General features: G+C 43.8%; 1 protein-coding gene across 1 annotated transcript in view; it reads right to left on the bottom strand.

The window, feature by feature from the left end:
* The window catches only part of LOC127620823 (bone morphogenetic protein 1-like), a 118220-nt gene that overhangs the window by 70835 nt on the left and 32775 nt on the right, over positions 1–14610 (bottom strand). The window contains 4 exon segments of the mRNA XM_052094078.1: positions 3964–4142; positions 8380–8497; positions 10256–10399; positions 13756–13869. Coding sequence (XP_051950038.1) covers positions 3964–4142; positions 8380–8497; positions 10256–10399; positions 13756–13869 — 555 coding nt within the window.

Here is a 14610-nt window from a genome sequence, read left to right as displayed (position 1 = left end):
TCCACTACCACATTGAGTTTGCGGGGATGTGAGTGGCACTAGCGACCTGAGTCACTGCTGGCTCCAAGGAGGAGACGACGGGCGAGTCGTGACATGTGGCGGAGTGTCGCCGCCTTGGCGATTATATGCGCTACTGCAGTGGTGCTGTCTGACCTGATTAGGACATGTTTGTCTCGAATTAACGGGAGGAACTGTCGCAGGGCAAAGAAAACAGTCAACAACTCTAGGCAATTGATATGCCAGCGCGGGGCCCTCTCCAAAGGCCCGCGGCTGCGTGCCCGTTACAAGCGGCGCCCAACCCGATCTGGATGCGTCGGTAGTGACCAGGACGCGTCGGGACACCTGCTGCAGGGGCACCCCTGCCCGTAGAAAGCAGAGGTCTGTCCAGGGTTTGAGTGTTTGGTGGCATCGCGGGGTGATTATCACACGGTGCGTGCCGTGGCGCCATGCTCGTCTCGGGACTCGAGTCTGAAGCCAGTGCTGAAGCGGTCTCATATGCATCAACCCCAGCGGCGTGACTGCGGCGGAGGATGCTATATGCCCCAGGAGCCTCTGGAAGAGTTTTAGAGGACCGTTGTGCCTGGCTTGAACTTTGCAAGGCATTTCAGCACCGACTGTGCACGCTCGTTGGTGAGGCGTCGCGGACATTGAGACTGAGTCTAACTCCATGCCGAGAAAGGAGATGCTCTGAACGGAGTGAGCTTGCTCTTTTCTCGGTTGACCTGAAGCCCCAAGCGGCTGAGGTGTTTGAGCACCTGGTCTCTGTGAACGCATAGTAACTCTGGGAGTGGGCCAGTATGAGCCAGTCGTCGAGGTAGTTGAGTATCGCGGATGCGGCTTCTGGGCGGGGCAAGAGCTGCCTCTGCGACTTTCGTGAAGACGCAGGGGACAGAGACATGCCAAAGGGGAGGACTTTGTACTGAAACGCCTGGCCGTCGAGCGCGAACCGTAGGAAGGGTCGGTGTCGCGGCAGAATTGAGGCGTGGAAGTACGGCGTCCTTCAGGTCTACCGCTGAGAACCAATCTAGGTGCCGGACGCTTGTTAAGATAGACTTTAGCGTGAGCATTTTGAGCGGGAGTTTGAGCAGTGCTCGGTTTAAAACTTCGCAGGTCCAAGATTGGTCAGTAAGCCGCCACCTTTCTTGAGTACAACGTAAGGGCTGTAGAAACCCTTCTTCATTTCAGGTTGGAGGGACAGGCTCGATCGCGTCTTTGAGTAGAAGAGTAGCGATCTCAGCGCCAGGGATTGGGCATGTTCGCCGTGCACTGCGGTAAAGCGGACGCCCGCGAAGGGCGAGGGGCCTGGCAAACTGAATTGCATAACCGAGTCGGATGGTCGGGCCAGCCAGCGTGGCGGGTTGGGAAGTGAAAGCCACGCATCCAATCTCCGTGCTAGGGGCACCAAGGGGCGAGTATTTTTGACATACCGTGAGCCGTGGCGGAGCAGGTAAAGTGCCGTCGGGAGGCAAGGGTGCGTCCGAGGCTTCGGTGCTGAGAAAGACTCGAAGCACTTACCGTGCTCCGCGCACCCGGCAGGGGGTGGGTTAGTGACTGAGGAGGAGGTCTTATGGTGGCGTCCTCTGGACCCGTCAGAACCGGCCGGCCGGGGGTCAGTCGTGGGGCTGAAGGCGGACCTGTGGCCGCATCCAGCATGCCGGGACTGTTGAGATCTGGGGGCAGAGTGCCGTGAGAACAGCATTTGCGGGCCAGATGACCCAGAGGCAAAGGAAATAGCTCTTTTATTGAGAATTTGGGTACCGCTGCCCCGGTTAAGGGGAGTGGCAAATGAAATGTATTCAAAACAAAATTCTCCTCCCGGCCCTCCACCGGGGGACGGAGCAGTCTTACCATCTCTGGAGCTAATGTCTTGGGCTCTGGGTCGTCCATCTCAGGAGCGACTGGGAGCCTTCCGGGTCCTCGAGGGGGTCCGTCGACTTCCTGCGGGGCGCTCGACGCGTGGGCTGAGAGCTGGGCCCAGGTTGAGGCGGAGAAGCTTGTTTCTTCGCAGGGGGACGCCCTCGGCGAGCAGACGGGGCATGGCCCGAGGCGACAGACTTGCGGCGGGGCAGGATCTGGGAGATCACCTCCGTCTGTTTCCTCACCGCTGAGAACTGCTGGGTAACGTCCTCGACAGTGTCGCCGAAGAGGCCGAACTGGGAGACTGGGGCATCGAGAAAGCGAGTCTTGTCGGTCTCACGCATCTCAACCAAGTTCAGCCACAGGTGTCGTTCCTGGACCACGAGGGTGGCCATTGCCTGCCCGAGTGACTGCTGCCGTGACCTTCGTGGCTCTGAGGGCGAGGTCGGTCGCTGAGCGCAGTTCCTGCAGCACATCGAGATCAGGGCTACCCACGTGCAATTCTTTGAGCGCCTTGGCCTGGTGGACTTGTAGGAGGGCCATGGCGTGCTGGGTGGAAGTGGCCTGTCCAGCGGCGCTGTAGGCCTTCGCTGTCAGCGAGGATGTTGTCCTACAGGCCTTGGAGGGGAGTACAGGGTGACCCCGCCAGGTGGTAGGGTTTCCGGGGCATAGGTGAAGCACAACAGCCCTATCCACCGGGGGAATCGCCGTGTATCTGTGGACCGCTCCGCCGTCAAGGGTAGCGAGAGCGGATGAGCGAGTGGCTTTGCGAGAGGTGAAAAGCGCTCTCCACAGCGACGTCAGCTCATCATGCACTTCCGGGAAGAACGGGACTGGGGGGGTGTGGCCGTGGGCGGCGCCCAGACCCCAGGAACCAGTCATCCAACCGCGATGGCTGTGGGGAGGATGGAGGGTTCCAATCCGGAGCCGCACCCGCTGCCGCCGGAGCCGCACCCGCTGCCGCCCCCAAATCACCTCCAGCGCCACTCGCACCGTCCTCAATCCCGTGGGAAGAAGGACCAATGCGAGGTGCAGCTGGAGTGGCTTGTTCTCGGTTGAAAACAAGTCGCGACCGCAACGTTGTCATGGTCATGCTCTCACAGTGAGAACATGAACCATCCACAAACGCAACCTCGGTGTGATCGCTACCCAGACACACGAGACAACGCCTGTGGCCGTCTGAAACGGAGAGCACTCTATCGCGATCCAGGAACTACACAGCGGCGAATGGCATCTTTATAAAGACGCGTCCTGAAAAGGACGTTCACGCTCGCTGTGTTTGCTCTTTTAGAGGAAATTACTCTTTTAAATAAAATCACTCTTTTAAGAAACTCTTTCGAGTTTTTATCTGCGCTGTCGAAGCGCCCAGGGGCAACAATGCACAGCCGTGCACAGGATAGGAGAAAGCCGCTGTTATGCACCGTCAAATCCAACAGCATGCAGATCGTCAGAGGAATACACAGGTGTGTGTAACTCGTAGCAGACAGCATACAAGACCATCGGCTCCGAAGAAAATTTCTGAATGAACTCGTATTTGCCTCGCCTTTATACCCGTATGTCCGGGGGCGGGGTATTCAAATACTGACTGCCAACTTCTCATTGGCCTTTTTTCATAGATCAGAGGTATATTCGGTGGCTCAAGAGAGACCCCTAGTGTCGCTTCTCCGACACAACGTGGAGAGAGCGACAGAAGGGGAACAAAGGTTTCACATCAAATACTTTGGCCAAAATTCTTGATGAGAGACATACAGTGCACAGGTGTATTTGTGCTGAACTCAGCAGAAAAGGTTTTGCTTAGTAAAGTGGGCCATGTTGGTCCAAGCATGTGGTGTAACAGCTGGTTACGTTCTCTGAATGTTGGCACGAATCATCTTTTGCACATGTTGTTGGAGCGTTGGCCTCAATTGACTCTATCTGCTAGATATCATCATGATAGTTTCAGTTCTAAATCAATACATGTTATGTTATCTATTGACAAGCCATTGGCATTACAATTGAGCTTTGAAAACAAAGTGGCATTCAGACACTTTTTGTCCAAACACTTTTTGTGGCCACTGTAGATATTTTAAATGTGTGTGAGTGTTTTTAAATTTCTTTCTGTCCTACCTGGCTGAATATTGTCCCGTACGATGCTGACGTGATCATCTCTATCAGGTCGCGTGTGCTCATGCCAGAATCCGATCACGTGCCCGAGCTCGTGCACCACAATTCCAAACTTATCACAGTTCTTGCCGATGGATATAGCTTGTGGACCCCCTCCCCTCCGGCCGACATACGAACAGCACCTGTAGAGGTTCATCAACATCATAATTAATATCCTCCAGTTGATCAGACTGATCATTTTATTTTATTGATCACAAAGACATAAAAAGGTTAAAAACATTCAATCTACGTTAGAATGATTCAATGTGATTTTATTATTTTTGCAGCATGACCACATAGAAATTGACATGTTGCTACCGAAAGTTCATGTACCCTGAAATCAAACAAATTCTACTGAATTACTGACAAGCGGCATCTCCATCATATATTTTTGCATCAATTCAAACACGAACACATTTACGTCTAGCGCTACCGTGCGAACAACCTCAGAGACACGGGGGAACCAGGGGCCGGATTCACAAATTAAATTATAAGAAGTTCTTAAGAATGTTCCTAAGTACAATTCTTGAAAAATTCTTAAAAAGTCTTAACTTTTAGAATTTAAGAAAACTGTGAGGCTATCCTAACTTTAACACGTTATTTACGACGATATTTAAGAAAACAAATGTGAGAATTTGAATGCTTCTTAAGATTTTTTCTTAAGAACAATCTTAAGAAAAGATACAAACTTTCTTACGAATTTTATTCAGGAAATCAAAATATTCGTAACTTTTCTCTTAAGTTACAAATGAAGACGAAAATGGTAGTTATGAAGAAATTTCTTCTTAAGAACTAAATCCGGCTCCAGGATTGTGGCCACTTCGTGTCCACCATCGAGTTCACATAAACAATGGTAAGCACGATTCAGAGGTTGCATATTCCCTTTAAAGTTAAAATTTAACTCAACTAAATGTTAGCTTTAGGGTTGGGGTTAGGTTGCAGAGTTAGTAAAATATGATTCCTCTTCACTGTATTTCATTAACAACTTAAAATACAACTCGCTTTTGGTGCCTCTTTGTGGACATTTGTTAAAAACATTTCTACAGTCGGCCACTGGGGGCAATGGTTCAAATTTTGTAGCACAGACTGATTTCAGTTGAAGAATTTTTGACCTCCTGTCACAAGGACCAAATACATTTGCATGTGACTCCCTCTTCAATGCCTTTTTTCCCGTCATTGCACCCTTTGCCCTGCCCACTGACAGTCAGATGGCCTGTCATGGGGGAATCAACCAAATGGGACTTATACAGGACACTTTCATGAAACAAATATCATGCATCGTTTGCTTTGTATGTTTGCTCAGAGCAAACGTGTTGTAAAGTCCAGATACTGTAGAAACAGGGTGTGTGCATCACAGCAGCAAAACGTCTTGTACAAAAAATACACAATCAAACAATTCCTTTCAGAAAGAGCACGGGATATGTGGGAGAAAAGCTGCCAAGAGCTTGCTTGCTTGTGATCGGTTCGCACACACAGAGACCCACATGTACAGCCTGTGTGGGTGCAATGGAACACTCTTTAATTACGAAGCACCCAGCGGATCGCTCCAGAAACTCTGCCTTGAACTTTGCACAGCACAGACAGGGATTGCCAATACACACACATACATCTGAGTTCATCAATGCATGGGCACCCCATTGGCAAGTACCGCTGCCTGCAAAGGGGAAAATGCTTAATGTATCGCCATCCTAACCCAAGTGCTCACACACACAGATATACAGTAGTATTTGTGTGGCCATATGGTCTGCAGTGGGACATAAAGACCCCCTGTACTTCCACAGAACTAAAAATGACTGGCACAGCATGCACAGAGGTATATTTTTATGCAGTTTCCTCTCGCTGCTCGGCTGCAATTGCAAGTCTAACTGTCCATGTAACATTTGTCTCTGTCAATATTGCTTTTTCTTTCAGACCTTGTTTTGTGCAGTTTTGTGGCTTTTAATCTAGCTTTGAGGACATATACATATACAGTATAAACATATATATATATATATATATATATGTGCTAGTTTACTCCTATAAGTTGACTATATAAACTTTTAGCAGATATAACACATTCAAAATGTAGTCTTTTGTCCGCAGGGGTGTATTCAAATTCTGGTCCGATAATTCTCTCTAGAATTGGAATGTGCCATCTCCATAAATTATAAATACCACCTGACTCAGACTAGCAATAGCAAGTAGTAAATCATGGTTTACCAGGTTGTGAAATAAACTAAAGGCTATTCACTTTTTAATGAAAAGGGAAGAGGACTGTTGTTACTCACTCTTTCAATTGGAAATATGTCAAAACAGGAAAGAAAACTGTGCTCATCCAGCCATTTAATGGAGTACATGTAATTTACTGTCATGTTAAATTATTTTATATCATATATGTTACCATCATATCAGCCTATCGGCCACCTTGCTCTAGAAATCGGCATAGGCCATTAAAAAACGAATATTTGTCAATCACTAGTCAATACTAGGGATGTGCACATGTAATCGATTAATCGAGTAATTATTCAGTTAGTAAAAACACTCAAATAATGCAATTTGATTTTTCTTTGTGCCTTTGCCTGTTCTGAGCAATATAGAAACTGCTTACCTCACCAAAATTTTGCCGATTAATCGAGTACTCTTTTAAAAGTAATTATTTAGTTTAGTTAGTAAAAACACTCAAATAATGCAATTTGGTTTTTATTTGTGCCTTTACCTGTTCTGAGCAATATAGAAACTGCTTATCTCACCAAAATGTTGCCGATTAATCGAGTACTCTTTTAAAAGTAATTATTTTGTTTAGTTAGTAAAAACACTCAAATAATGCAATTTGATTTTTCTTTGTGCCTTTGCCTGTTCTGAGCAATATAGAAACTGCTTACGTCACCTAAATTTTGCTGATTAATTGAGTACTCTTTTAAAAGTATTTATTTAGTTTAGTTAGTAAAAACACTCAAATAATGCTATTTGGTTTTTCTTTGTGCCTTTGCCTGTTCTGAGCAATATAGAAACTGCTTATCTCACCTAAATTTTGCCGATTAATCGAGTACTCGTTCAGCTTTAAATATTCGACATGTAAAAACACAACTCGAATCACTTCAGAAGACTTGGAAAGTATGTTTCTATGTGTAACTTTTTTAATCTAGATCTTGTTTAATTATAGAGGTATTTTTTGTCATAAGATGAAGGTTGGAAGGCAGATGATGGCTGAACGTAAATTCTAAATTTTGAATATTCGATTAATATTTTTTTTATGTGTTAGATTACTTGACTACACAATTACTCTAAATGCCCATGCCTAGTCAATACCTTAAATTTTTTGAAGAACCTATATTTTCAGCTTAATTTTCATATATGGTATGGGTGGACTGTGGAGTGAGCTTTGTGCTTTAAATGTTAGAATATGTCAACAAATGTCTTTCATTGTGTCTTAACCAGACGTGATGCACTAAGATTACAGTGACAAGCAATTTGTTTCTCCACACTGAACATGTAAATGGCACAATCCCAGCCAATCAAAATGTATGTGATGTTTAAATATACAGTTATGAGGTGCAGAATTTGGGACCTACATGAGTGCAGAGGGGCACTGCAAAAATAGAAACCAAGTGACCATCAAAATGTCCTGTCGCTTGCCACTTTTCATGCTCACGACTGGTTAGGACAAAAATTATGATTACATGGAATAGATACCTGTATTCAGGTAAGACACATTTTTTTATTTCAAAAGAGCAAAAAGAATCTAGCTTTCCATAATATGGCCCTTTTAAGGTTGTGGGATAAAATCAGATATGAGGAAATTAACGTGACACCATTGTAACCAGGGGTCTGAATGTTCTCTAAAATGATGTGAGTGACAAGCTGGGTTTGACCTTCTGACATGCTATTGAAGCATCAAGGAGCCATTGTGTAAGTACAAAACACAAACGTTCAGGTAACAGTCCTGTGGTGTGCTGTGTCACAAAATCGCCTGCTATTTCCTCAGTGAAGAATAAAGTAATTGTTAGGTCGAGACACGAGGGCCCACACACACACACACACACACACACATATACACACACAAAACCTTCTGCTGGCATACAAAGAAAATAATCGGGAATAGAGGAATAAATCAGAGGAAGAGGAAGGAAAACCACTTGGGCGATAAATCAGGAGGAGACTGAAAAGAACAGAAAGAAAGAAAGAAAGAAAGAAAGAAAGAAAGAGAAGTTTAAGAAAAAAGCACACGCTCCACATGAGCGAGAGACGCAAGCATGACTTCTTCCTGGAAGAGTCAAAGGTTTCCTTCTCCTGCTGTGAAAACTCTCTCACACACTGACACACACCAACTCATGATCACCCCTATGAACTTGCACATATCCTGTAACAAGCCTGTTACGACACAAACACACACACACTTACCCACACGGCCGGTAGGTGAAGACGATGTAGCTGTCTTCAGATGTTCTCTCAATGAACGTGACACATGTGTGTTTCTCCCAGTGTCTCATAGCCTGTCTGAAAATAGCTCTCTGGCTACCTGTATGTTTTTTGAGGAAAGATAAAGATAAATGATAAGAAAGCCAACATGTTAAAAGGTAGTTGTTATTTACACCCCGGATACCCCTAATTAAATACTAACACACAGTACAGGGGCATCACTGCAGCATGTTTATTGTGTTTATTTAGAGTCCCACAGACACCCTCCACCAGACATGGGCAACTTACGGCCCGCGGCTCGTTTATCGTAAACAAAAAATTTTTCATTGGATATTTCATTTATCTTGTATTGATAAATTTCTGTTTCAACTAGACTACTGGGGTGCAAATAGCCGCACTGTGTGGCAGGTGTTCACCTGGGTGCAAATAGTTACTCTGAATATTAAATGCCACAAATACCTTTTTACTGACAAATCCATTATTTATTAGAGGTGGCTCAAAATAAAACACTTTCACCTCTGATTTTGGAGCAAAACTACAGGGAAAACAATAACCATAGAAAGGTGGCAGCATCATCATTTTATTTTTACAAAGAGACAGGCAGGTCTATTACTAAAATCAGCTGACTTCAGCACCACTGTTGCATTATATGCCAATGGCGAGAGTCCACAAATGGGAAAAGCTCTTTTTTGTTTTATTTTTCCCAAAGTTGGAGTGCATATAACTACAGAATTATAAAATACATCTTAATATCCTTTTGATTTTAGTTCAGAATAAACTTCCCTTTTGGTATCGTCATTTTTAAGCCATATATGGTTAAATCCCAGAGATATATGGCTCTCAATAGCCAAGTTTCCACTATCAGGCCAGTGCTAGCCAGGGCTATCTAGTCTCGGGCCGCAGACCTTGAGCCGCTAGACCAAAATCGATTTGCATTCCCAACATTGGGCCAATAGCCCCACAGTATTGCCCTAAAATCCGCCCTTAATACGCCGCCCTGGTGCCAACAGCACACATCCCACCCATTTCACAAGTAAGAGGGAAGCTCAAGCTGAGGTATCAGACTATGAAGACTAGGTAGCCCTCGAAAATTAACATGGTGGAAACTGAAACTGTCATTTGTTTCCTTATTTTGGTCTTTGCATATAGAAAGCAAGAACTGACTCAGCAAAACTCCACCTTTGACACTTCCCCAATTGGCCTTGGCATTTGGCTGTTGGCTCCAAGGAAGCTCCAAGGAAGCCCCAAATAAGCCCGGAGGAGACACGATGAAGCCCCAGAAGTCACGGTGGAAACGCAACTGGCTCTGACAAGCACCCCTCATTTGACCGGCTGCTAATGCGGTTCAATCCACAACATACGCTTCAAGTTTAGAAAGCATCATTATAGAAAGCATCATTCAAAGTGGAGCGATTTATTTCCCTTTTCTGACACACTCAATTCAGGTCTTGGAGTCTCCACTAACAAGCTTGAATCAGGTGTGTTTGATTAGGGAGATATCCAATATGTGTAGTGTTTGGGGGGGTTAGAGCCACTGTTCTAGGAAAATTATCTCTAGACTAATCTGACTGAAACCCGAAATACACACAAACTGCATCCATGTACCGGTACACTTCTGTCAACAAATGCAACTAATAACAAAAATCTGAAGAATAGTTTTACGCAATAAAAAGCTCATTCATGTAAGATTGAGGTCAATAACAAACACATAAACACAGTTCTGGTTAAAAAATCAAGTAAAACACATAAAGTACATAGAAATATCACTCTCAGACATAATGAGATTAGGGCTACAGACACAAAATCTAATCTCTTTATGTGAAATGGAGAGATAATCAGATGTGTGTACATGACTTACCACTGAAGTTGCCGCTGATGACATAAGGAATGACCCCTTCAGGCCACACCCTCTCAGCTCTGGATGTCGCTGCCCTCCTCCTGCGATGGGACCCCGACTGACCCGACACTATATTATTTTGACTCGTCTCATTGGAAAGTGAACCTAACATTCCCAACATCAAATAAACACTGATGTTTAATTATGATTTAACAGATTTTCATAGACAACAAAAGCCAATATTCATTGTTGGCCATTATTGGCAAATAACCACTATGATGGTCAGTAAAATCAAATATATGCTGTTTTGTCTATTATTTTACACACTTCAAATAAAATCAGGAATCATGTAAAAGAGAAAGGGGAAAATAACATTTAATACTTTGTAACCTAGCATAGAAATAGACAATACAGTGAAAATTGGGAAAAAAAATAAGCCCTGCATATACATATACATATACAGTGAGGAAAATAAGTATTTGAACACCCTGCTATTTTGCAAGTTCTCCAACTTAGAAATCATGGAGGGGTCTGAAATTGTCATCGTAGGTGCATGTCCACTGTGAGAGACATAATCTAAAAAAAAAAATCCAGAAATCACAATGTATGATTTTTTAACTATTTATTTGTATGATACAGCTGCAAATAAGTATTTGAACACCTGTCTATCAGCTAGAATTCTGACCCTCAAAGGCCTGTTAGTCTGCCTTTAAAATGTCCACCTCCACTCCATTTATTATCCTAAATTAGATGCACCTATTTGAGGTCGTTAGGTGCATAAAGACACCTGTCCACCCCATACAATCAGTAAGAATCCAACTACTAACATGGCCAAGACCAAAGAGCTGTCCAAAGACACTAGAGACAAAATTGTACACCTCCACAAGGCTGGAAAGGGCTACAGGAAATCGCCAAGCAGCTTGGTGAAAAAAGGTCCACTGTTGGAGCAATCATTAGAAAATGGAAGAAGCTAAACATGACTGTCAATCTCCCTCGGACTGGGGCTCCATGCAAGATCTCACCTCGTGGGGTCTCAATGATCCTAAGAAAGGGGAGAAATCAGCCCAGAACTACACGGGAGGAGCTGGTCAATGACCTGAAAAGAGCTGGGACCACCGTTTCCAAGGTTACTGTTGGTAATACACTAAGACGTCATGGTTTGAAATCATGCATGGCACGGAAGGTTCCCCTGCTTAAACCAGCACATGTCAAGGCCCGTCTTAAGTTTGCCAATGACCATTTGGATGATCCAGAGGAGTCATGGGAGAAAGTCACGTGGTCAGATGAGACCAAAATAGAACTTTTTGGTCATAATTCCACTAACCGTGTTTGGAGGAAGAAGAATGATGAGTACCATCCCAAGAACACCATCCCTACTGTGAAGCATGGGGGTGGTAGCATCATGCTTTGGGGGTGTTTTTCTGCACATGGGACAAGGCTGACTGCACTGCATTAAGGAGAGGATGACCGGGGCCATGTATTGCGAGATTTTGGGGAACAACCTCCTTCCCTCAGTTAGAGCATTGAAGATGGGTGGAGGCTGGGTCTTCCAACATGACAATGACCCGAAGCACACAGCCAGGATAACCAAGGAGTGGCTCTGTAAGAAGCATATCAAGGTTCTGGCGTGGCCTAGCCAGTCTCCAGACCTAAACCCAATAGAGAATCTTTGGAGGGAGCTCAAACTCCGTGTTTCTCAGCGACAGCCCAGAAACCTGACTGATCTAGAGAAGATCTGTGTGGAGGAGTGGGCCAAAATCCCTCCTGCAGTGTGTGCAAACCTGGTGAAAAACTACAGGAAACGTTTGACCTCTGTAATTGCAAACAAAGGCTACTGTACCAAATATTAACATTGATTTTCTCAGGTGTTCAAATACTTATTTGCAGCTGTATCATACAAATAAATAGTTAAAAAATCATACATTGTGATTTCTGGATTTTTTTTTTTAGATTATGTCTCTCACAGTGGACATGCACCTACGATGACAATTTCAGACCCCTCCATGATTTCTAAGTGGGAGAACTTGCAAAATAGCAGGGTGTTCAAATACTTATTTTCCTCACTGTACCATCTGGCACCAATCGCGCCACGGTCCAAATCACTGAGATCAAATTTTTTCCCCATTCTGATGGTTTATGTGAACATTAACTGAAGCTCCTGACCCGTATCTGGATGATTTTATGCACTGCACTGCTGCAACATGATTGGCTTATTAGATAATTGCATGGATGAATGTTGGTGCCAGATAGGCTGGTTTGAGTATTTCTGTAACTGCTGATCTCCTGGAATTTTCACACACAACAGTCTCTAGAATTTACTCCGAATGGTGCAAAAAGCAAAAAACATCCAGTGAGCAGCAGTTCTGTGGATGGAAACTCCTTGTTGATGAGAGAGGTCAACGGAGAATGGCCAGACTGGATCGAACTGACAAAGTCTACGATAACCACTCTGAACAATTGTGGTGAGAAGAATATAAAATCAGAATGCTATTCTGAGATGCGGGTTGGCGATGTTTTGGTGGCACTCGGGGGACCTACACAACATTAGGCAGGTGGTTTTAATGTTGTGGCTGATTGGTGTGTGTGTGTGTATTTAAGCAATATCACACGAGCAAGAGTGCAATATGGCCCTACATCAGCACTGCTGTGATTCGGCTGCAGGCAGAGTGCTGTATGTAATTACATCACAATATATCACGATTGCGAGTGTGATATTGCTTATATACAACAGTTCAACGAACAAGTACATTGTAAAAAATTTGGAAAACACGAGTACGGTCATAAAAACGCATTTGCGCATGGAACTACTTTCTTACGCGACAAATCAGAATCTGCCGTTGCTGGTAAATGATGCGTCCAAGCCTCCGTTAGTAATTTTATTACTAACATTTTAAACAGTATGTATCCAATGTGGAAACTCTGATAAAAGGTAAGAACTTGGGTTCTGTATTAAATCAGTATGTTGTGTCTCTCAGCATGAGCCTTAATCCTGAAGTTGTCCGTTTAAAGCTATTTAAAGCTATTTCCTAGTATTGGTAATGTATTAGTAATACAGCGATCATGGAGCGCAGTTCTATGTAAACAATGTCCATGAGCTGATGCTGTCACACCATCAATGCTCATGAAACGTCTCTTGTCCAATCAGATTCGAGGACTGGAACTAACTGTGGTATATATATATATATATATATATATATATATATATATATATATATATATTATATATATACCACTATAATATATATTAGTAATATATTTTACAATTCTTAATTTCTTTCTTTCCCTTCCTCCCTCCTTTTCTGGGGTGAAAACATGATAAACACTTCTTTCATAATGATCTTTCAGTTTTGTCATCTTGTCAGCTCCCAGCTCGTTTGTAGTGAGTGTTTCAATACAAAATACAGACTGTTTATGCTGTTTTAATAACTTAAGGCTCTTCATACCAATTATGCCTGACACAACATTTATGCAAACCAGTCACACACATGCAGTCACACACTCGCACATACAGAGAGACTTACCCGTATCGGTGTGATTAAGAATTATGACCGTTCTCTGGGCTAAATTCACAATGCGGTCCACTATAAACATGCGCATATCTTCCTCATCCAGTGCAATGTCTCCAAGATAGGCAACTGAAACAAATGCAAAAGAGGTAATTTGTTAATTTCAGGATAACATATATATATATATATATATATTACATACACCATCGTTAAATACTGTTTAATGGTGCATTCGTGAATGTTTGTAGCAGATAGTTTGAAATACCCTCTCATTAACCTTTTCCTTGCTCTCAATTAACAGGATCTTCAAACAGATATTTAAAAACAACCCCCTGGGAGCTTGCAGGGTCCAGCTCGCTGATAGACAACTCATAATATTTTAATGATCATCTACGATGCCATTTAAAGCTGGGGTCATCACTCATGCCCTGATGAATAAATCAACCAGAAGAGAGGGAAGCTGTATAGCTGTAGGGAGTAAAGCATGCTCTGATGATAACTACAGCACTTTTAACAATCTACAAAACAGGATAATGGTGACCCACATGGAAATGCATGCAATTTGTAGAGTTTAATTGGCTCGTCAAGGACTAATTGCATTTCTAGAAGAGTGGTGATTTTGAATGGGAGAATCAACAGAATTCAAGGGCAGCTAATTCATTATCACAAGTATGAAATGACGGAATTAACAAATTATAATTGTATGGAACAGATGGGGCCATTTTCTACACTTTCTACACATTTTCTTGCACCAAAGACATAATTTGGGCGGCTGTGGCTCAGTTGGTAGAGCGGGTCAGCCACTAATCACAGGGTTGGTGGTTCAAATCCTGGCCCACATGACTCCACATGCCGAAGTGTCCCTGGGCA

The sequence above is a fragment of the Xyrauchen texanus genome, chromosome 27, assembly GCF_025860055.1.
Source record: "Xyrauchen texanus isolate HMW12.3.18 chromosome 27, RBS_HiC_50CHRs, whole genome shotgun sequence".
NCBI classification, from domain to species: domain Eukaryota; kingdom Metazoa; phylum Chordata; class Actinopteri; order Cypriniformes; family Catostomidae; genus Xyrauchen; species Xyrauchen texanus.
This window is presented reverse-complemented; position numbering and strand designations above follow the sequence as displayed.